The 25,613-nt window shown below is 35.9% G+C and overlaps 1 protein-coding gene across 1 annotated transcript in view; it reads left to right on the top strand.

The window, feature by feature from the left end:
* Positions 1–25,409, top strand: part of BRWD3 (bromodomain and WD repeat domain containing 3) — a 227,938-nt gene extending 202,529 nt beyond the window's left edge. The window contains 5 exon segments of the mRNA XM_037821172.1: positions 5,854–6,006; positions 7,283–7,446; positions 7,798–7,895; positions 8,457–8,615; positions 19,795–25,409. Of these exon segments, the coding sequence (XP_037677100.1) occupies positions 5,854–6,006; positions 7,283–7,446; positions 7,798–7,895; positions 8,457–8,615; positions 19,795–20,546 (1,326 nt within the window). The 3' untranslated portion in view covers positions 20,547–25,409.
* The last annotated feature ends 204 nt before the right edge of the window (positions 25,410–25,613 follow it).

The raw sequence follows: 25,613 nt of genomic DNA, 5'->3' as shown, positions 1-25,613 counted from the left end.
ACCACTGTCAGTAATGGATGGAACACCTAGTCAGAAGATCAATAAGGAAGCACCATACTTGAAGGATACACTAAACCAACGAGACCTACCAGACATATATAGAACAGTGCACCCAACGAAAACAGCATGAAAATATATCCAGATAGAAATGAGAAGGCACTCAATATGGTAAAACATGAAAAAGCAAATAAATATAAAAATAGGCATTAACAGAAGTCAGGAACAAAAAAAGGTGTAAGAATTACAAAGGCTAAATAGCAAAATGGTAGAATAAAGTCCTCTATTATCACTAGTGATCTAAATGTAAATGGATTAAACTTTCCATTCAAAAGACAGATTGGCAGAATGGATAAGAAAGCATGACCCAACTATAAGCTGTGTGCAAGATACTCACTTTAAATTCAAAGATAAAGGAGGTTGAGGGTGAATGGATGGGAAAAAAATTCCCATGAAAGTAGTAACCAAAAGTGGCTATACTAATATTGGATAAAATAGGCTTTGCTTCAAGAATAGTTACAAGGGGAAAAAAGGTCATTATGTAATATAATGATCAAGAGGGCAATTAAAGAGTAAGATGCAACAATTATAAATATATATACACCTAACAGCAGACCCCCAAAATATATAAAGCATATACTGACAGATTTGAATAGAGAAATAGACCATTTTTCATTAATAGTGGGAGACTTTAACACACCACTGTCAGTAATGGATGGAACACCTAGTCAGAAGATCAATAAGGAAGCACCATACTTGAAGGATACACTAAACCAACGAGACCTACCAGACATATATAGAACAGTGCACCCAACGAAAACAGCATACACATTCTTCTCACATGCAGATGGATCATTCTCTCATTCTCCAAGATTTGTTGGGTCACAAAACACATCTCAATAAATTAAAAAATATTGAAATCATACAATGTGTATTTCTGACCACAGCAGAATGAAGCTAGAAATCAGTAATGGGGAGAAAGGGAAAATTAACAAATATGTGGAAATTAAACAACATACTCTTAAACCATCAATGGGTTAAAGGGGAAATCAGAAGCAAACTTAGCAAATATCGTGAAGAAAACGAAAATGAAAATACAACCTACCAAAATGTAGGGTATGCAGCAAAGGGATTTCTGAGAGGGAATTTATAACTCTAAATATTTACAGTAAAAAAGAAACAAGTCTTCAAATCAGAGACCTAACCTCTAAACTGGAAGAACTAGAAAATGAAGAGCAAACTGAACCCAAAGTGAGCAGTAGAAGGGAAATGGTGAAAATTGGAGTGGAGGTGGATTACACAAAAAACAAAAAACAATGGAGAGGATCAATATGACCAAAGGTTTGTTCTTTGGAAATATATACATAAAAAAAAATGACAGACCTTTGGCTGGATTGGCAGACAAAGACAGGATACAAATAATGAAAATCTGAAATGAAAAGGGGGAAGTTGCTACCGACCCTGCTATAATAAAAAGGACTATGGGAGGATACTATGAACAACTGTGTGCCAATGGATTTGATAACCTAGATGAGGTGGATAGGTTCTTAGAAAGATACAAACTACCTACATTGACTCAAGAAGAAGTGGAAGATCTCAACAAACCATTTACTAGTATAGAGATTAAATCATTAATCAAGGGCCTCCCAGTGGGGAAAAGACTTCATGGAGGAATTCTACCAAACATTCCAAGAAGACTTAAACTCCAATTTTGCTCAAACTCTTCTGAAAAGTTGACGAGGAGGAAACACTCACTGACTCATTCTATGAGGCCAACATCACCTTCGTGCCAAGGCCAGATGGAGATACCAAAAAAAAGAAGGCTGCAAACCAATATCTCTTATGTATATAGATGCAAAATTCCTCAACAAAATACTGGCAAACTGAATCCAACGGCACATTAAAAGAATTGTACACCATGATCAGGTAGGATTTGTCCCTGGTATGCAAGTTTGGTTTAGAATGATAAATCAATTGATGCAATACACCACATTGGTAGAATGAAGGGGAAAAACCACATGCTACAGAAAAGGCATTTGGCAAAATACAGCACCCTTTCTTGGTAAAAACACTTAGAACACTAGGAATAAAAGGAAATTTCCTCAACGTGAGAATGGACATATATGAAAAACCCACAGCCCACATCCTACTTAATGGTGAAAGCTTTCCCTCTAAGATCAGGAACAAGACAGGGATGCCCAGTGTCACCACTGTTACTCAGTATTGTACTGGAAGTTCTTGCCAGAGCAATTAGGCAAGAAAAAGAAATAAAAGGCATTCAAATTGGAAAAGAAGAACTAAAACTTTCCCTATTTGCAAATGATATGATTCTATATACAGAAAATCCTGAAAAATCCACAACAAAGCTCCTATAGCTAATAAATTACTTCAACAAAGTGATGAGGTACAATATCCGCACCCAAAATCTGTAGTGTTTTTATATACAAGCAATGAACAATTGGAAGAAGAAATCAAGAAAGAAATTACATTCACACTAACAACTGAAAGAATCAAATATCTGGGAGTAAACCTAACCAGGGATGTACAGGACTTTCTACACAGAAAACTACAGAACCCTGCAGGGTATTGGTGATAGGATGGGGTGTCGTGTGTTTTGTGCAGGATTGGTCTGTGGACCCATGGCTTCTCTAGTAAAGAAAGAGAAAATTTAAAGAGAGAAGAAAAAAATAAAAAAAAAAATCATGCTTTGAGTGGCCTTGATCACTATGTACTACCCATGCCCAAAGATTTTGAGATAAGAATAGTATAGTAGTTAAGAGCACAGAGTCTGAAGACATTCTCTGGATTTAAATCCTGGGCTACCTTCTTTAAGTAGCACAGAGGCGTTAAGTGAATTACTCAACCTTACAGTCTAGAGTTTTCTCATCTATAAATCAAGTAAATATATGTAAAGAGTTTATAACAGGGTCTGGCACATAATAAGATCTATATATATGTTTGCTATTTTTTTTCTCCAAAATGTGTTACTCTAAGTAGAAGATTTTGTATTAACTCCAACAATGCAATTTTTATGTCAAGATTTTATTCAAATTGTTTTCATTAATTTAATAACCATCATTGAGTACCTAATATGTATCTATCTAGCACCAAGCCAGGCACTAGAAATACAGTAATTCATAAATATGCATGATTCCTTTTCTCATGAAGCTTACCGTGAAGTGATGCTTCAGTTAAAATCTAGATCCCAGGAATGAGCCTGGCCATGGCATCGAGGAATTGAGAATGTCTTCCTGACCAAAAGGGGGAAAAGAAAGGTAACAAAATAAGGTTTCAGTGGCTAAGACATTTCAAATAGAGTCAAGAGGCTATCCTAGAGGTTACTCTTATGCAAGCTTCAGCTTGTTATTCCAATTGCCCACAGTAAGCCAAGCCCAAATCAACTTCTCCAACGCCATTATTTGTGTGAATTACATAATGCAAACATTTATAAAAGTCTAATTGCTTTTAGAAAGAAAAACTGCATTCCAACTCTACTCATCATATTTTTACCCTTGTTTGGCCTTTTTGTTTTTTGTAAAAATATCTGTTCTCAAGAGTGTTTTTTGTAGCATCCACATAGATATTGAATTGTTTATGTAGACCTAAAGAATATCCAGGTCCCTATCAGAGACTCTATAAAAGTTTCACACGCTAAGTTTATTTTTCAGAAACTTATCTTCCAGAGTATTCCTATGCCAGATAAGTCCCAAAACACAGAAACAACCACCTCTTCAAGAACACCAACCAGATGCATCCGCCTTTCCCATAATGTCAACACCCTTTTTCAACATGAGCAAGTTAGGGTGGTCACTGCCTAGGCATCACTGAAGATCAAGAAAGTGATTAAAAGAGAGGAAGGGGTAGCAACAGACAAGATAGGATTTAACAAAGGATTATGAATACTGAATCTTTATATAAAAGTTCTTTTTTAATTTTTTATATTTTTTAGTTGCTGGGATATTAGAATAGCTAAAAGGAAATAAATGGTGGAACTGTAACCCATAACATTCTTTGAAATTTGCTCTATAGCTACTCATTAAATTGTACTTTGAAAGTTATCACCTTTCTGTATTTATGTTATATTTCACAATAAGGAAATAACTGAAACCATGGAACTGTAACCCATAACATTCTTTGAAATTTGCTCTCTAACTGCTTGTTAAATCATACTTTGAAAGTTATCACTTTTCTCTATATATGTTATATTTCACAATAAAAAATGTAAAAAAAAAAAATCTAATGAAAGGTTATTCACCAAAATTTGGCCAGGTATAAACTAGTGAAGCTTTACTCTCAATTCAGTTTAAACCAGTCTTGCAAATAAGTCTTGCAAATAAGAATATATATATTCTTTGTTGGAGAGGTTGTGAGTTTGTAGAACAGTCATGCATGAAATGCAGAGTTCTTGTGCACTGCCCCACCACCAGTTCCTTGTGTTGATGTGGGGCATTTGTTGCAACTGATGGTAGCCCAAATGAGTTGTTTAAAAGAAGTGTTTGAAATATTGTTTTGCAATTCCAAGATGAAATAATTAACAACTTCTCTAGCTCCATTTGTGTGAATTACATAATGCAAACATTTATAAAAGTCTTATTGCTTTTAGAAAAAAAAACTGCATTCCAACTCTACTCATCGTATTTTTACCCTTGTTTGGCCTTTTTGTTTTTTGTAAAAACATCTGTTCTCAAGAGTATTTTTGTAGCATCCACATAGATATTGATTTGTTTATGTAGACCTAAAGCTAGTACAACAGAGTAGAAATCATAGGTTACAACAATATAATTGTGTCTGTATTGCAGCTGATTTTTTTCCACTGGGACTTCATTCAGCAGACTGCCTGGGTCTTTTGAGTTTGATCATCATTATACCAGTTACAACATTTTTCTTCTGTGAAAAATTTAATATTTCATAAGCCATTCTATGTTGGAATACACCTTTGATTTTTATGGTTTAAAAAAATGCATTCAGCTCAACTGTGGTTTTTCATACTTTGAAAAATGTTTTATCTTTTTATAATAACCTTTACTCTCCTTCTTCTGGCTCATTGGCTTTCTCCTTTAAGGGAAATGTGGTGATTTTATGCCTTAATTAATCTAAATATTATGAAGGATCTAATACTGACTATAGTTTTCATCCCAAAAAATGTTTGTTTATTGAGGAGTGTGGTGTATATAGGTATACATTTCAGATGTAATTTCATATGATAACACTAGGAATATCTTAACTAGACTTGAAAGAATTAGATTAAAATAGAATCTCCCTCCTCTCCTAAATAAAATGAAACCATATTCTGAATCTTTGAGACTGAAGATATTTTATGAAGCAAAAGATATGGGAGGGTCACAGGCCTAGCCAATTTGACTTTGACCCTCAACCAAAAACACTTTAGGTAGAATGTCCTCATAGCTTGGAATATTTTGCAAATATATAGTTATATATATTTGTGGCATGGAACTGTTTAACTATATGTGAATAATCCCATCTTCTTCATTAAGCAGTTTTGCCAGAAGTTTGGGGGTTGCATCAGCCTTTAAGCAAGAACTAGAATTCCATATTATGGATTCTAGGGAGGGAGCCAGTGGCTGTGGATTTTCCATTCTGTCCCTTCAGAGTTAATTATGGTTATTGATTTCAGGGTGAGAACTAAGGCTCTCCCACAGACCCCTACTGTTTTCCTGAGCCTCAAAAGAGCTTTAAATGGATGGTTTAGATTTGAAGGGTAGTTGGTGAATTGAAAAGCAAAGTTTTTTATTTCACTGTGGATTGTTAGCAATAGGTGATGCAAATCTCATTACCATTGTATTATTTAGCATTGTTACAAAGCTTGGGTATTTAATAACACATTCTTCTTTGTAGGATTATCAAGATGTTATAGATACACCTATGGACTTCAGCACTGTGAGAGAAACTTTGGAAGCAGGAAACTATGCTAGTCCACTGGAATTTTATAAGGATGTTCACCAAATATTCAGCAACTCCAAAGCTTATACCTCTAATAAAAAGTCAAGGGTATGAGAACACAACCAGATGGGTTAATTATCTGAGCAATTAGTTACATATATCAAGCAGTTTTCTTGTACTAGTTTTTAAACTGCTAAAATATATACCTCAATTCTAATATTTACTGAAGTTTGAGTTTCTTTTTCTTTGAAACATGGCTTGTTCATAGGCATGCATAAAGATTCATTTAGCATGGTAATTCTGAATTTAAGCACCTCTTCCTTTCTCCTCCCTGCCTCTTTGCTCATTATTAATACTTATATCTACCAGAGAATGGTCAAAGAAGGGGGAGGTAGTAATTTGAATACCCTTTAATATATGAAATATTTGAATTAGCTTTGAATACTCATGTTCCCTTTATTATGTAAATAGTGAACCATATTGGGGAGATATAACTGTTTATTCATACTCACATTTAGCAATTTCTTTGTTTTGTAAGAACTTAAATATCATGAAAACAAAAAAAGATTAGTAAAAAGAGTTTTTTGTGTTTTTTAATCACTGGTATCTGAGTAACTTTTAAATCAGTTGTACAATGGGTATATACTTTCCCACTTCTACCTCATGTAAAATGAATTTTCACTAGTTTCTGCAGGCATACTTTTTTTCATATTTGCTTTTTCAATCCCCTTGATCCTGATTATTAAATAACATATATTCACTGTAGGAAGTTTGGGAAATGCAGAGAAATATAAAGAAGGAAAACAAAAAACACCTATAAATCCCATCAGCTGGCTTTTTATAACTCTTTACAGCACAGTTGCAAAAAAAAAATAAAACCCATAAAGAGAGCTCCAGCATACCCCCACCCAGATACCCAGGTCCAACAGCTTTTTAACATTTTGCCTTACTTACCAGGTCATTCTATCTATCCTTCCATCCATCCATCCATCCATCTATCCATCCCATGACCCATTTTTTATTTACAGTTAACATTTAATATGTATATACTTCTGATATTTTCTACACATACGTATATATTTACATATCTTTCTGTGTGTAAACATATATTCTTTAAAATAATAGGTTTCATATTTTGAAGGCTTTTAAAAAATCTTTTACACTGTGAACATTTTCCCATGTCATTATGACTCTTCTAAAGCAGGGTTTTTTAATGACTGTATAGTTATCTATAGTGTGGTAGTTTTATGTTATTTAGCCAAGGTCCTGTTGCTAGAGATTTAAGTTTCTAGTAACTGATTATTGTTCCAGGCATGTTCGTACCTTTTATTTTTGTATGTAACTAAAATAGTTGGTAAAACAAGAGTAATTTCTATCTGTTCAGATCTATAGCATGACACTGCGATTATCTGCCTTATTCGAAAATCATATTAAAAATATCATATCTGAATATAAGTCAGCAATCCAGAATCAGAAGAGACGAAGGCCACGATACCGAAAACGTCTAAGAAGCAGCAGCAGTTCCTTATCTAGTAGCAGAGCACCTAGGTATATTATATGGATGTATTATTTTACATTTTCATAGAGTTATGTAAATATTACCTCATTTCTTAAAGTTTATAAATAATTTGAGGGGATCCCAAGAGATTGTTTTTCTTAGGACCTTTGTGCCTGTGTAAAAATGGGGTTAGCAACCCAAAGCATTGTTTATGTGGATTTTACTCTACTAAAAACTTTTTCTTTACAAATGAAATTTAACTTTGTCAAAATACCAACTTGAGGTATTTCATTTGAATTTTAGAGTATTTTTCTGTGGTCAACTTAAGCATTTGTATTATGCGCTCATAATATTTTGCTAACATAGAAAAAATGCTTATTGTTGCATCTTTTTACTTGTAGTCCAAAAGGAAAACAGAAACAAATAAAGTTGCAGCCTAAAAATGACCAGAATACCTCAGTGTCTTATGTCAGGACTAGCTCTCCTTTCTCATCTCCTGGTAAATATGTCTTTTGTTTCTGGTATTCTGTATCTAAGTTTAGTACCAATATTAAGGATATAGAAGAAGCAGCATGGTTTATAGTACAAAGAGCGATGGATTTGGATTTAGAAAAGTAGTGTTTTATTACTAATTCCACTCACCAGCTGTGTAGCCCTAGGTAAGACATTAGGCATTAGGACTGTAAGTCTCTTCATTTATTAAATGAAGATATTAGACTGGATGAATTTTTAAATCTCTTCTAGTTTTAAATTCTGTGACTTTATGATTTTTAAATATTTCAGGACACACGTCTATAATATATTTGCCAACATGAGATTGGGGATTCGTTATTTGTGGAGATGGATTCCTTGAACAAGTGTTTCTGACACTTCACATTTGAAAGTTTGTGATGATAAGCCATTTGTTCTCAAAGTATTCATATTTTTTTCTTAGAGCAACTTGGGTAATTTTGTTGTTAGAGTAAAATAATAGAGTAAGATACAGTTTTTAAAATAGAACATGTTTAACTTTTCTGCAAACATGATAGTTATGTTAACATTCAATCCTTTTAAATGTAAGTTTCAGATGCTGTTGAAGGGCTTTCGCTATATCTACTTGATGATGAAGTGGATGGGCCATTTTCTTCATCGAGCTTCAGTGGATATAGCCGAAGTGAAAATAGCCAATATCCAGGGAAAGCCAAATCATTCCGGAATAGAGTTTTGCCAGTTAAACAAGGTAGGAAATAAATATGGACAGAGTATTTATTCTTGGTTTTCTTATTGAGTGCAGATGAGTCATTTAAATGCTAATGTATTTAGATAGTAAAAATCCAGCATGTTCATAAAATTGATGAGGATTTTAATATCGTCAAATTTTAGTTCAATAGGGTTTCATATCCACCAAAAAGAAGAGGCTGCTAGCAGATTTCTAATAAATATTTTGAAACATATTTTAAGTCTGTTAAAATAAAATATAAAATGAATGGGGAGAAAAAAAACTAAATGAACAGTTCTTTTCCCAAGTACATAAGAACCAGACTATTAGATACATTTAGGATTTTTCATTTATTAAACTATATTAATAAGAAAGGAAAAAATTTCCAAAGTCATCTTTAAATAGTCCTCATTTGTATGGGCCACCCCAATAAACAAGGGCTTGGTTTGAAGAAATGAGCCTTCTTTAAATCAACTTCCACTTCTACCACCTTCCTTTGGGTTTCCAGTTCCATAACTCAGATTCTGCCATCCCTCGGGACCTGCTTAGCACTAATTCAGTGGCTTTCAGACTGTTATTTGCCCATTTCTAGGGGATCCACTGAGGTACTTCAAGAATTCTCAGAAGAGCCTTCCATATTCAACCAGAAGAGCTCTGTTGTTGTTTTTAATTTAATATAATGGGCTTCCATATAACTTCTTATTTGAGGAAAAATTTCCTTGCTTAAAAAGAATTTGCTGACCTAATTCATTATCATGTGCACCCATCTTGGACCATATCAAGGGGTGTCAGTTATCAGAAATATTTGAAGGTTACTGTTGTTATGTAAGCTCTCTTCTTACTCTTAGTACTATGGTATGGGCCCTGAACATGCTTAAAAAAAGGGCTACTGTTTTCAGCTATTTAAAGTTCGTGAAGAATAGTTTGTATGCTTCTACAAATATTTTTATAGGGATATAGATTTTATTTTATATGAATTTTTATGAAAGACCAAATAACATAACCATTTTATTTAAATATGAAATAATTTAAAAAATAGACTTTCCAAAGCTGTATTTTGTATTGGATACATGAGACAGCTGACACTGAAACGTATCTGATTACTTTAAAATAATTAGCGCCTTTATTTTTCCCAATTTGTATCTTCACTCTCTCTTCTGATTGTGCTGCACTTTGCACTCATGCCACTGCCTTCCCTCGTTTTGCCTTTCCCTTTACTATCAAGAATAGCCTATATTCACTACCTCTATTTTCTTTCCATCCACACATTTCTTTATCCTTTGGAGTCTGGTTTCTCTCCCCACCAGTCTCCTAAAGCTCTTTTCCACAAAATCACCAATAATCTTCAGTTCCAACCCAGTATCCTTTCCTTAGTCCCTATCCCTTTGATCCTTCTGTATTATTGCATGCTGTTAACTACCCTTTCTATGAATTTCTAGTTCCTGGCTATATACTCTACTGAATCTCCTATATCTTTGTTAGTTTTCTGTTTCTTATCTTTGGCCTCATGTGCTCCCTAGTTGCAGTGTTTCCCACTTTCTTTGTCTCCTACAAAAAAGGAATCTAATGGTTGTGCCAATCATCTTTATGTTGATGACTCCCCAAATTTATATATCCAACCCTAACATCTCTTTATTTTACCAGTCTCATGTTTTAATTGCTTCCTAAAAAAAGTGTCCTTTGAGTGCTTATTTTTTACACTCACTCTTTTAGTTAATGGTACCATCTTCTTCCTAGTTGCCTGACTTAAAACATTACACTGTTGGGGGCGGGGCAAGATGGCAGACTGGTGAGCTGTAAGTTTTAGTTACTCCTCCAGGAAAGTAGGTAAAAAGTCAGGAACTGCGAGGACTGGACACCACAGAGCAATCTATCTTTGGGCATACTTCATACAACACTCATGAAAATGTCGAACTGCTGAGATCAGCGAAATCTGTAAGTTTTTGCGGCCAGGGGACCCGCGCCCCTCCCTGCCAGGCTCAGTCCCGTGGGAGGAGGGGCTGCCAGCTCCGGGAAGGAGAAGGGAGAACTGCAGTGGTAGCCCTTCTCGGAAACTCATTCTACTGATCCATACTCCAACCATAGATAGACTGAGACCAGACACCAGAGAATCTGAGAGCTGCCAGCCCAGCAGAGAGGAGACAGGCATAGAAAAAAAAAATAACACGAAAAACTCCAAAATAAAAGCAGAGGATTTTTGGAGTTCTGGTGAACACAGAAAGGGGAAGGGCGGAGCTCAGGCCTTGAGACGCATATGCAAATCCCGAAGAAAAGCTGATCTCTCTGCCCTGTGGACCTTTCCTTAATGGCCCTGGTTGCTTTGTCTATTAGCATTTTAATAACCCATTAGATCTCTGAGGAGGGCCCTTTGTTTTTTTTTTTGTTTTTTTTTTGTTTTTTTTTTTTTAATCCTTTTTTCTTTTTCTAAAACAATTACTCTAAGAAGCCCAATACAGAAAGCTTCAAAGAATTGCAATTTTGGCACCTCAAGTCAAGAGCAGAACTAAGAGAGCTCTGAGACAAAAGGCAATAATCCAGTGGCTGAGAAAATTCACTAAACACCACAACTTCCCAAGAAAACGGGGGTGTCCGCTCACAGCCACCATCCTGGTGGACAGGAAACACTCCTGCCCATCGCCAGCCCCATAGCCCAGAGCTGCCCCAGACAACCCAGTGTGACGGAAGTGCTTCAAATAACAGGCACACACCACAAAACTGGGCGTGGACATTAGCCTTCCCTGCAACCTCAGCTGATTGTCCCAGAGCTGGGAAGGTGGAGCAGTGTGAATTAACAAAGCCCCATTCAGCCATCATTTGAGCAGACTGGGAGCCTCCCTACACAGCCCAGCAGCCCAGAACTGCCCTGGGGGGATGGCACTCACCTGTGACATAGCACAGTCATCCCTCAACAGAGGACCCGAGGTGCACAGCCTGGAAGAGGGGCCCACTTGCAAGTCTCAGGAGCCATACGCCAATACCAAAGACTTGGGGGTCAGTGGCAGAGACAAACTGTGGCAGGACTGAACTGAAGGATTAGACTATTGCAGCAGCTTTAAAACTCTAGGATCATCAGGGAGATTTGGTTGTTAGGGCCACACCCCTCCCCGACTGCCCAGAAACACGCCCCACATACAGGGCAGGCAACACCAACTACACACGCAAGCTTGGTACACCAATTGGGCCCCACAAGACTCACTCCCCCACTCACCAAAAAGGCTAAGCAGGGGAGAACTGGCTTGTGGAGAACAGGTGGCTCGTGGACGCCACCTGCTGGTTAGTTAGAGAAAGTGTACTCCACGAAGCTGTAGATCTGATAAATTAGAGATAAGGACTTCAATAGGTCTACAAACCCTAAAAGAACCCTATCAAGTTCAGCAAATGCCACGAGGCCAAAAACAACAGAAAATTATAAAGCATATGAAAAAACCAGACGATATGGATAACCCAAGCCCAAGCACCCAAATCAAAAGACCAGAAGAGACACAGCACCTAGAGCAGCTACTCAAAGAACTAAAGATGAACAATGAGACCATAGTACGGGATATGAAGGAAATCAAGAAGACTCTAGAAGAGCATAAAGAAGACATTGCAAGACTAAATAAAAAAATGGATGATCTTATGGAAATTAAAGAAACTGTTGACCAAATTAAAAAGACTCTGGACACTCATAGTACAAGACTAGAGGAAGTTGAACAACGAATCAGTGACCTGGAAGATGACAGAATGGAAAATGAAAGCATAAAAGAAAGAATGGGGAAAAAAATTGAAAAAAATCGAAATGGACCTCAGGGATATGATAGATAATATGAAACGTCCAAATATAAGACTCATTGGTGTCCCAGAAGGGGAAGAAAAGGGTAAAGGTCTAGGAAGAGTATTCAAAGAAATTGTTGGGGAAAACTTCCCAAATCTTCAAAACAACATAAATACACAAATCATAAATGCTCAGCGAACTCCAAATAGAATAAATCCAAATAAACCCACTCCGAGACATATACTGATCACACTGTCAAACACAGAAGAGAAGGAGCAAGTTCTGAAAGCAGCAAGAGAAAAGCAATTCACCACATACAAAGGAAACAGCATAAGACTAAGTAGTGACTACTCAGCAGCCACCATGGAGGCGAGAAGGCAGTGGCACGATATATTTAAAATTCTGAGTGAGAAAAATTTCCAGCCAAGAATACTTTATCCAGCAAAGCTCTCCTTCAAATTTGAGGGAGAGCTTAAATTTTTCACAGACAAACAAGTGCTGAGAGAATTTGCTAACAAGAGACCTGCCCTACTGGAGATACTAAAGGGAGCCCTACAGACAGAGAAACAAAGAAAGGACAGAGAGACTTGGAGAAAGGTTCAGTACTAAAGAGATTCGGTATGGGTACAATAAAGGATATTAATAGAGAGAGGGAAAAATATGGCAAACATAAACCAAAGGATAAGATGGCCGATTCAAGAAATGCCTTCACGGTTATAACGTTGAATGTAAATGGATTAAACTCCCCAATTAAAAGATATAGATTCGCAGAATGGATCAAAAAAAATGAACCATCAATATGTTGCATACAAGAGACTCATCTTAGACACAGGGACACAAAGAAACTGAAAGTGAAAGGATGGAAAAAAATATTTCATGCAAGCTACAGCCAAAAGAAATCAGGTGTAGCAATATTAATCTCAGATAAAATAGACTTCAAATGCAGGGATGTTTTGAGAGACAAAGAAGGCCACTACATACTAATAAAAGGGGCAATTCAGCAAGAAGAAATAACAATCGTAAATGTCTATGCACCCAATCAAGGTGCCACAAAATACATGAGAGAAACACTGGAAAAACTAAAGGAAGCAATTGATGTTTCCACAATAATTGTGGGAGACTTCAACACATCACTCTCTCCTATAGATAGATCAACCAGACAGAAGACCAATCAGGAAATTGAAAACCTAAACAATCTGATAAATGAATTAGATTTAACAGACATATACAGGACATTACATCCCAAATCACCAGGATACACATACTTTTCTAGTGCTCATGGAACTTTCTCCAGAATAGATCATATGCTGGGACATAAAACAAGCCTCAATAAATTTAAAAAGATTGAAATTATTCAAAGCACATTCTCTGACCACAATGGAATACAATTAGAAGTCAATAACCATCAGAGACTTAGAAAATTCACAAATACCTGGAGGTTAAACAACACACTCCTAAACAATCAGTGGGTTAAAGAAGAAATAGCAAGAGAAATTGCTAAATATATAGAGACGAATGAAAATGAGAACACAACATACCAAAACCTATGGGATGCAGCAAAAGCAGTGCTAAGGGGGAAATTTATAGCACTAAACGCATATATTAAAAAGGAAGAAAGAGCCAAAATCAAAGAACTAATGGATCAACTGAAGAAGCTAGAAAATGAACAGCAAACCAATCCTAAACCAAGTAGAAGAAAAGAAATAACAAGGATTAAAGCAGAAATAAATGACATAGAGAACAAAAAAACAATAGAGAGGATAAATATCACCAAAAGTTGGTTCTTTGAGAAGATCAACAAGATTGACAAGCCCCTAGCTAGACTGACAAAATCAAAAAGAGAGAAGACCCATATAAACAAAATAATGAATGAAAAAGGTGACATAACTGCAGATCCTGAAGAAATTAAAAAAATTATAAGAGGATATTATGAACAACTGTATGGCAACAAACTGGATAATGTAGAAGAAATGGACAATTTCCTGGAGACATATGAACAACCTAGACTGACCAGAGAAGAAATAGAAGACCTCAACCAACCCATCACAAGCAAAGAGATCCAATCAGTCATCAAAAATCTTCCCACAAATAAATGCCCAGGGCCAGATGGCTTCACAGGGGAATTCTACCAAACTTTCCAGAAAGAACTGACACCAGTCTTACTCAAACTCTTTCAAAACATTGAAGAAAATGGAACACTACCTAACTCATTTTATGAAGCTAACATCAATCTAATACCAAAACCAGGCAAAGATGCTACAAAAAAGGAAAACTACCGGCCAATCTCCCTAATGAATATAGATGCAAAAATCCTCAACAAAATACTTGCAAATCGAATCCAAAGACACATTAAAAAAATCATACACCATGACCAAGTGGGGTTCATTCCAGGCATGCAAGGATGGTTCAACATAAGAAAAACAATCAATGTATTACAACACATTAACAAGTCAAAAGGGAAAAATCAATTGATCATCTCAATAGATGCTGAAAAAGCATTTGACAAAATCCAACATCCGTTTTTGATAAAAACACTTCAAAAGGTAGGAATTGAAGGAAACTTCCTCAACATGATAAAGAGCATATATGAAAAACCCACAGCCAGCATAGTACTCAATGGTGAGAGACTGAAAGCCTTCCCTCTAAGATCAGGAACAAGACAAGGACTTGTTATTCAACATTGTGCTGGAAGTGCTAGCCAGGGCAATCCGGCAAGACAAAGAAATAAAAGGCATCCAAATTGGAAAAGAAGAAGTAAAACTGTCATTGTTTGCAGATGATATGATCTTATATCTAGAAAACCCTGAGAAATCAACGATACACCTACTAGAGCTAATAAACAAATTTAGCAAAGTAGCGGGATACAAGATTAATGCACATAAGTCAGTAATGTTTCTATATGCTAGAAATGAACAAACTGAAGAGACACTCAAGAAAAAGATACCATTTTCAATAGCAACTAAAAAAATCAAGTACCTAGGAATAAACTTAACCAAAGATGTAAAAGACCTATACAAAGAAAACTACATAACTCTACTAAAAGAAATAGAAGGGGACCTTAAAAGATGGAAAAGTATTCCATGTTCATGGATAGGAAGGCTAAATGTCATTAAGATGTCAATTCTACCCAAACTCATCTACAGATTCAATGCAATCCCAATCAAAATTCCAACAACCTACTTTGCAGACTTGGAAAAGCTAGTTATCAAATTTATTTGGAAAGGGAAGATGCCTCGAATTGCTAAAGACACTCTAAAAAAGAAAACTGAAGTGGGAGGACTTACACTCCCTGACTTTGAAGCTTATTATAAAGCCACAGTTGCCAAAGCAGCATGGTACTGGCACAAAGATAGACATATAGATCAATGGAATCGAATTGAAAATTCAGAGATAGACCCTCAGATCTATGGCCGACTGATCTTTGATAAGGCCCCCAAAGTCACTGAACTGAGCCATAATGGTCTTTTCAACAAATGGGGCTGGGAGAGTGGGATATCCATATCCAAAAGAATGAAAGAGGACCCCTACCTCACCCCCTACACAAAAATTAACTCAAAATGGACCAAAGTTCTCAATATAAAAGAAAGTACCATAAAACTCTTAGAAGATAATGTAGGAAAACATCTTCAAGACCTTGTATTAGGCGGCCACTTCCTAGACTTTACACCCAAAGCACAAGCAACAAAAGAGAAAATAGATAAATGGGAACTCCTCAAGCTTAGAAGTTTCTGCACCTCAAAGGAATTTCTCAAAAAGGTAAAGAGGCAGCCAACTCAATGGGAAAAAATTTTTGGAAACCATGTATCTGACAGAAGAGTGATATCTTGCATATACAAAGAAATCCTACAACTCAATGACAATAGTACAGACAGCCCAATTATAAAATGGGCAAAAGATATGAAAAGACAGTTCTCTGAAGAGGAAATACAAATGGCCAAGAAACACATGAAAAAATGTTCAGCTTCACTAGCTATTAGAGAGATGCAGATTAAGACCACAATGAGATACCATCTAACACCGGTTAGAATGGCTGCCATTAAACAAACAGGAAACTACAAATGCTGGAGGGGATGTGGAGAAATTGGAACTCTTATTCATTGTTGGTGGGACTGTATAATGGTTCAGCCACTCTGGAAGTCAGTCTGGCAGTTCCTTAGAAAACTAGATATAGAGCTACCATTCGATCCAGCGATTGCACTTCTCAGTATATACCCGGAAGATCGGAAAGCAGTGACACGAACAGATATCTGCACGCCAATGTTCATAGCAGCATTATTCACAATTGCCAAGAGATGGAAACAACCCAAATGTCCTTCAACAGATGAGTGGATAAATAATGTGGTATATACACACGATGGAATACTACGCGGCAGTAAGAAGGAACGATCTGGTGAAACATATGACAACATGGATGAACCTTGAAGACATAATGCTGAGCGAAATAAGCCAGGCACAAAAAGAGAAATATTATATGCTACCACTAATGTGAACTTTGAAAAATGTAAAACAAATGGTTTATAATGTAGAATGTAGGGGAACTAGCAGTAGAGAGCAATTAAGGAAGGGGGAACAATAATCCAAGAAGAACCGATAAGCTATTTAACGTTCTGGGAATGCCCAGAAATGACTATGGTCTGTTAATTTCTGATGGATATAGTAGGAACAAGTTCACAGAAATGTTGCTATATTATGTAACTTTCTTGGGGTAAAGTAGGAACATGTTGGAAGTTAAGCAGTTATCTTAGGTTAGTTGTCTTTTTCTTACCCCCTTGTTATGGTCTCTTTGAAATGTTCTTTTATTGTATGTTTGTTTTCTTTTTAACTTTTTTTTTCATACAGTTGATTTAAAAAAGAAGGGAAAGTTAAAAAAAAAAAAAAAAGAAAAACAAGGAAAAAAAAAAAAGATGTAGTGCCCCCTTGAGGAGCCTGTGGAGAATGCAGGGGTATTCGCCTAACCCACCTCCATGGTTGCTAACATGACCACAGACATAGGGGACTGGTGGTTTGATGGGTTGAGCCCTCTACCATAAGTTTTACCCTTGGGAAGACGGTTGCTGCAAAGGAGAGGCTAGGCCTCCCTATATTTGTGCCTAAGAGTCTCCTCCTGAATGCCTCTTTGTTGCTCAGATGTGGCCCTCTCTCTCTGGCTAAGCCAACTTGAAAGGTGAAATCACTGCCCTCCCCCCTACGTGGGATCAGACACCCAGGGGAGTGAATCTCCCTGGCAACGTGGAATATGACTCCCGGGGAGGAATGTAGACCCGGCATCGTGGGACGGAGAACATCTTCTTGACCAAAAGGGGGATGTGAAAGGAAATGAAATAAGCTTCAGTGGCAGAGAGATTCCAGAACGAGCCGAGAGATCACTCTGGTGGGCACTCTTACGCACACTTTAGACAACCCTTTTTAGGTTCTAAAGAATTGGGGTAGCTGGTGGTGGATACCTGAAACTATCAAACTACAACCCAGAACCCATGAATCTCGAAGACAGTTGTATAAAAATGTAGCTTATGAGGGGTGACAATGGGATTGGGAAAGCCATAAGGACCAAACTCCACTTTGTCTAGTTTATGGATGGATGTGTAGAAAAGTAGGGGAAGGAAACAAACAGACAAAGGTACCCAGTGTTTTTTTTTACTTCAATTGCTCTTTTTTACTCTAATTATTATTCTTGTTATTTTTGTGTGTGTGCTAATGAAGGTGTCGGATTGATTTAGGTGATGAATGTACAACTATGTAATGGTACTGTAAACAATCGATAGTACAATTTGTTTTGTATGACTGCGTGGTATGTGAATATATCTCAATAAAATGATGATTAAAAAAAAGCACAATAAAAAAAAAAAAAAAACATTACACTGTTCTTTGACTCTCCTTTTACCTTTCATATCCAGTCAGTTGCCAAGTTCTGTGAATTCTACAACTCTGATCATCTTGTCTACACTTTCTAATATTATCAACTTAGTCTGTAGCCTAGACTATTTAAAATAATCTTGTAATAACGTCATCACAGAACCCTAATCTTTCTTCCTTGCAATCCTTCTAATCCACTCTCCTGCTTTCCTCCTACCTCAGTGGCCATTCCTTCTCAATTATCTTTGCTAGTTCTTTCTTTAAGTTTTGGAGTATTCCTGGTCTCGGTCCTCAGCCACTTTCTCTCTCTTTACTTGTTCTCTCAATGAGCTCACCCAGTTCTCATGACCCTAAATACTGTATCCTTTACTGAAAATTGCCCAAACTATATGTCCAGCTCCCACCTCTCCCCTAAGCTCTGGACTTCTATCCTCCTGTTTTTTTTGTTGTTGTTGTTGTTTCCTTTTTTTGATGCCTCTACTTTGATCTTTAGTAGCATCAAAAACTGGAATCTTGTTTTCTCCACCCCTCTGCCCAAACCTTTTCTTCCTTAGTTGTTCTCCAATTTAGCAGAATTACTCACAGATCATAAAACTGTGGATTCAGCCTTAATTCCATTCTTCACACTTGATATCCAATCCCCCAGCAAGTCCTACCATTTCAACCTTTAAAGATTGGTTCTGGTGACCCCTCTAGAAGGATATATTCCAAATTAATCACTTTTCATCACTTCTATTGGCGCATCCTTCCTTATCTAAACTACTGCAATAGTCTCCCAACTGGTCTCTGCTTCCAATCTTCTTCCCTCTAATCTGTTCTCTACCAGAATACTCTTAAAAATGTAAATCAGATCCTGTCGTTCTCCAGCTTAAAACCCTCAATTTGCAGTCATCTCCTACCATGCCGTGTTTTTATATTCCATTCTAGCCACACTGTCCTTCTTTCTGTTTCCTTTGCTAGAATGTACTTTCCCCAAATATCACTTCATTCAGTTCTTTGCGCAAACACCACCTCTGCAGAAAAGTCTTCCCTATCTAAAATATACCCCCTTCCCTCCCCCATCTACTAGCACTCTTTTTGTTTTAGCCCTCTTTCTTTTTCTTTATAGCACTTAACACTACTTAAAATTATATAATTTATTTATTCACTTGATTATATGTCAGCCTCTCCCAATTAAAATATAAATTACAAGAGCAGAGTCTTTGTCTCATTCATCGCCATATTCTGAGCTCCTTCCTAGCAATGTCTTGCCCATTGTAGATAGTCAGTAAATATTTGTGAGTGAATGAATGAACTCTTGTGCCTGGATAATTCTTTCGGAAGTTCAGCCTTTAAAATTTCTGCCCAACTGTCTCGCCATCTGTCACCAACCCACCCCCAATAATCCCCCCCCAAAGCAGACAAAACCCAGAACTTTAGTATTTTACATTTCCAACAAATTTAAGTTCATACTCCAGCACCCTCCATGATCTTTCCTCATCTGTATTTGGGTCTAAATAGTTTTTGAAAGACTATATATTTTACTTTTGAACCTAAATAACCATCTTATTAAAGTCCAACTTTAACTTTTAAAAATCTTTCATCTTGATTTAGATCACTCCCTTGATGGACCCCTTACAAATGGTGATGGCAGAGAGCTCCGGACAAGAATCAAGAGAAAACTACTTATTGCATCAGAAGATGATGAAATCATGGGAGAAGAGAAAGAGAAAAAAGAAACAAAAGAAAATTCACATTTATCCTCCTCAGAGAGTGGAGAGTTAGGATCCAGTTTAAGTTCTGAAAGTACCTGTGGTTCCGATTCTGACTCTGAATCAGCTTCCAGAACAGATCAAGATTATTTAGATGGAGACCATGACTATAGCAAATTCATACAAACCAGACCTAAAAGGAAACTCAGAAGGCAACATGCCAGTAGAAAAAGAAACTGGAAGATGAGAGGCACAGGAGGAAGAGGCAGATGGGGCAGATGGGGTAGATGGAGTAGAGGAGGAAGAGGAAGAGGTGGCAGGGGACGAGGGGGTCGAGGGAGAGGTGGAGGTGGCACAAGGGGGAGAGGGAGGGGGAGAGGAGGAAGAGGTGCTTCTAGAGGAGCCACCAGAGCCAAACGTGCACGTATTGCCGATGATGAATTTGATACCATGTTTTCGGGCCGTTTCAGTAGACTGCCTCGAATTAAAACAAGAAACCAAGGCAGGAGGACTGTTTTATATAATGATGATTCTGATAATGACAATTTTGTATCCACTGAGGATCCTCTGAATCTTGGTACATCCAGGTCAGGCAGAGTGCGTAAAATGACAGAAAAAGCCAGGGTTAGCCATCTCATGGGATGGAATTATTAACAGTTGATAAATATAGAATAATTTTAAAAATTCAATGGCCTTCTACTGCAGGGAATTTTACCAGGAAATCTATGAAGCAAGTTGTGTGGGGACATCTGCTTCCTTTCACATTGGTGCTTTTCCATTATGCCGGTATACATTTGTTTCAAGACTTCAGATCTCCATACTTCATTTGTTAAAAGAAGCCTTACTCATTAGGCCTTAAATTAAAAGAAATTCTGCCCCCCCCCCCCACACACACACACTACAGATTTACTACATTAAAGGAGCATTTGCTTCTTAAGAGTAGCATGACATTTTTATCTCAATGGATTATCAATTTCCCTCTTTTGCTTTTTTATTACAGAAGTATAGCACCTTCTTACAGAGTTTTATATAGTTTGTTTTTGCCATGTTGATTCCTATACCCAGTAATAATAACTTTTGCACAATACACCAATCCTAAAGGCAGCTATTAAATGTTTACAGTTTCTATATTGTAAGAATGATCTGAATTATTTTATTCTTCCCAGGCCAAACTTTCATGAATTGTACTGAACTGAAGTATATATTTATACTACAGTTTGTTGTTTTTTTTTTGGGGGGGGGGTCTTGGTATGCTTTTCATTGATTTGCTTAATTCATGTTAAAGGTGATAAAGGGTTGGTGCCTTGTAAATAGGTAGCAAATCTTTGTGGTGTGTCCTGATGTGTGCATTAACTTTATTAAAAAAGAATACTTGAGGTATCAATCTAGACAAGGTGCCAAATGCAAAAGTTTCTTGCATCTATTTTCTTTTTCCTCTTATATTTTATTGCATTAATAGAAATTGTGTAGCTTAAAGAATAACTTAAACATTTGAAAAATCCTCATCCATAAAGAATGACTTCTTGAATAGTAGCTCAGCTACCTCTATTAACTACAACTACTGGAAACATTAGGGAAAATAGATGCTGTTATTCATTACTGACTAAGGAAAAATAGATAGAGCTTGGTAGGTATGAATACTCATATAAGCTGAGATATTGTTAATAATTAAGTCAGCTCTCATTAATATTTGTAATTAACAAAATTTCATAAGTATAGTATGCTCCACTTTAGGCTTTTCTTAGAACATATTTGTGTAAGTAGATTTGGACTACTGCTTATATATCTCTGCTACCACTTACTGTTTAACAACTGTGAGTTACTGGTTTTCATTTGAACTTTAAAATTTAACAAAGCACCTAGTTTGAGTTGGAATGTATTGGCTAGCTAATATTTTGAATTAACTCTGATAGGTTCTGTTCATACCATTCCAATGGGTTCTTCTGTTACAGTCTTTCAGAAAAGAACCTCGTTGCACTGCACACAGATACTTTGAATCATTATTTTATAGATGAAAAAAATCTTTAAAACCCTTATGGTCATGTTTACAACAGTAGATTGCACATGGTTCCATAAGTGAGCTTGAATTCTAAGATCAATTTTACTCCTCAAATTTGAGAGATTGCAGATAACTTATTATAACACAATACTTAGATTTTGGGGGTGAGAGGGATAATACTCTTCTCTGATTTTGTAGTAGCAGATTCGTTGCAGTTAGATCAGGCTTATGGAATAAAACAAACTTTTGAAGGTATACCTAGGCATCCCAGGATATTTCTTGAGCTAATATATTTGTCTCATACTTTCAATCATTTCATGCATCTGAAAATCCTTAAGTGCAGAGGAAGGAGTATATACATAATTTGCTTTTTTGGTGGTGAGGGAATTGGGGCTATTTTTGGACTAACATCTTTAAGCAATTTTTACTTGCAGTAGAAATGATGTTCAGGCTTTAAGAAAGTATTATTGTGAATTGTTAATGGCACTCATTTCTGTTACTGGTCAGAAGACCAAGCTCATGTTTTTCAGTTGTCTTTTTTTCACTAAACCAAAACTACTTCTGTTTGTAACTCAGCTTCTACCTTTTAACCATAGTACAGATTCAAAAATGTTTCATATTTGAAACTCTGCATTTGATTTTTGCTAAAATGTTATTCATCTCTTGGGCATTTACATTAAATAAATTGTGCCTGTGTTTTCCTGGAACCAATAACACTTTGACCTACCCTAATCAAAGTAACATAGTTACTTAATTCATGGATATACCCAAATGTGTATCAGGTGTATCATTTTAGTGTGAAATTTTTGTTGACATTCTTCTATGAAGAGCTGACCTCTTGAAATGTAGAAGACTTGCCATTTGTGTGATTTTAGCTATCTGGAGCTTTATTTATAATTTATTTTGAAAAATATAAATGCTACATATATTCCCCAAATGTCAAGATTTTCTAGGTTTAGATAATTAGAATAATAAGGCAGAAGACATTTTTAAGCATATTTTATATGTAGTGAAATACTGTGAAAATACTAGTGAGAACAGCATTTTGCTGTAGTGTTGATTTCACTTATTAGGATTTAAAAAGTTAGTCACCAGGGTATGTTGGATGGGCATAATTATCATTGATTACAAAACAAACAGATAATTTCTGTTTGCATGCAAATTATTTTAATAGGTGTGAAAATAAAAGTTTGGAAGATAGTATTTTTACTTTTATATCTGGACTTTTTTGTTTGTTTTTCACTTTATATTTGCTTTATTGCAACACCAGCTCCTGTGAATGTGTCATAATTTGTGTCACCTTGAATACTTTATCACTTTAGTTTTTAGAGGCCCTTTAAACCTAAATAAGATCTTGGTTCAGCCATAGCAAAACAAGTAGGAAATGAGCTAAGAATTTGGAAGAAATGTCTAAATCTTTGCATTGCTAAGAAAAGCCACTGTTACATTTAGATCCATGAGTGTTTAAGTCTAATCGTATGCTAGATATTAATAGTCAGTGAGCTGTAGTATTTCTCATGAATGCTAATAATGTTTCAATTCCCAGCTTTATAGTCTTAGCATGTGTATATGTTTATAAAAACGGAATTGTTTGTTTCATCCATATGATGGCTTGCTGCATTTATTTCTTCTAGCAGTAGGATGCTCTCCAGAATGTGTGTGTGTGTATGTAGATTTTTTCCCAAACTCAACACACTTGATCTCAGACATTTAAAAATAAAGAATATTTCATACGGAGGGCAGCCATATACCGTCTACCAGTTCTTTGCCTCTACATTCCTCCTAGCTGGTGTATACACTGTTTGATCATCCATTTCATCATACCTTTGAGATAAGTCGTCCAGTTTTTCTGTTATATACCTGTGTCCCTCTACACTTGTAACTCCATTTGCCCTTTTGTTTCTTTTTTTTTCTCTGTTTCCCTCCCCAGTGATCAGGCTTATGGCTAGAATTCTTCTGTATATCCAGAGGCTAAAGAAACTAAGTAAAATTCACAAATCAGATTCTACACAACTGTGTGCTCAGATCTCAGATACTTAACTCCGCTTTCCAATACTTTGAAATAATTCTGAGTGATTTATCTTTATTGGTTGTTTTTGCTTTAATTCCATGGATAGTTTGTCATCAGACAGCAACAGAATGATTGAAAGATGTGAATGCCACTTCTAACTTTTTGATAAAATAGCTTTTTGAGCATTTTTCAAAATTTGTATGTTTGTGGTAATGATAAATTAAACACCTTATTACTCATATATGTATCTTGGGAATCATTTTATGCACATTTATCAACTGGTACTTATCTTCAATGTTAGAATCTTCATATGCACAAAAAGGAGATTTACATCATGGCTATTACTAGTATACTATGATGTCCAGCATTTTAAACAATTATAGCATTTTGAGTTCTGAAATGAATAATTTCATTCTGGGGGAAGGAAAGAAACTTGACATTTAAAGTCCATTGTTTTAAAATACTAACTCCATCCCCAACATTTTGTGGTACATGAAGCTTTGTGAAAATTTTATTGAAAATAGAATATTTGAAAATCACTTTTAAAGTTTGCATTAAAAATTAGTGGGAAATATTTTGATGCCTTTTTGCTTTTCATTTCTTAGCAAAATTTCTTTTTCAGCTTACCAAGTTTTGATTAAATTCCAATATAAAGTTAAAAATTTTTCGTGGTGCTGATTGTGAAATATGGATAGCACTCAGGTTTCTATATTTCTTATATAACCTTATCCTTGATTATTTCCTTTTCAATCTTTGCTTCACTGCTTACTTTTATCCTCACGTTTCTTTCTGCAATAAAAACTCCACCTACCTTAGTACACTTCAACAACACTGACAATTTCTGATTCATTGATAGGAGAAGTACAGCAGTAAGGCCCTGCAATTTAAAGTTAACATGTGTTTGTTATATGTATGCCCATTTGTTATACTTATTTTAATTAAATCTAGAACGTGAGACTTTGGCATAAAAAAGCATGATAAGTATTTTCTAAAATTAAAACTATTCATGCATATTAAAATCTCCATTGGTAATTGACTTTTAAAAATCACATGCAAAAACTTTCAGAAACCCAGTTGGGAAATGTGTTTTTACATATGTCACCAAACACACATTAGGCAGTACAGAAAATGTTAATTCTTTAAACAATACTGTGGTGATGGCAATCAGTAATTTATTTTTTTGTCCTGTAACTTACCATTCTTGTCCTTTGTAATCCCTTACACAGTATTAACAAAACTGTATCTTATGTTTGTTCTTAGAATCCAAAAATTTTTAAGATGGAAAATCATTTAGTTAATAGTTGATGTAATGCTGTATATATGGACAAAATGGCCATTAGGCTAAAATTCTTTAAAGAAAGGTAAACTAAATTGGCTTGGTTTATAAAAGGTGTTTTGTTTGGCAGTTGTCAGTTATTATAAGCAATTATAATTCCAAGAAAAAACTGGACTAATTTGTTGCCATTCTTTATGGGATGTTTACAATAAAATTCCAAGTTGTTTGGAATCAATTGTATTCTTGCTGCTTTATGCCTTTACTCATGTATAGGAGGTAAATGAATGAGAAGAGAGAAATACGGAGTCATCTTTCCATTATCCAGCTTTAGAGATTGTATCATGTAACTCGGGTCTTTCGTTTTTTTTGTCAGAGTATTTTAATTTTGTTTTTTAATCTGAGAGAATAGGGTGCTTCTTACCAAAGAAAATTAAG

The sequence above is a fragment of the Choloepus didactylus genome, chromosome X (genome assembly GCF_015220235.1).
Source record: "Choloepus didactylus isolate mChoDid1 chromosome X, mChoDid1.pri, whole genome shotgun sequence".
Taxonomy (NCBI): domain Eukaryota; kingdom Metazoa; phylum Chordata; class Mammalia; order Pilosa; family Megalonychidae; genus Choloepus; species Choloepus didactylus.
The sequence above is the reverse complement of the archived record's forward strand: the minus strand, read 5'-3'. Positions and strand labels throughout refer to the sequence as shown.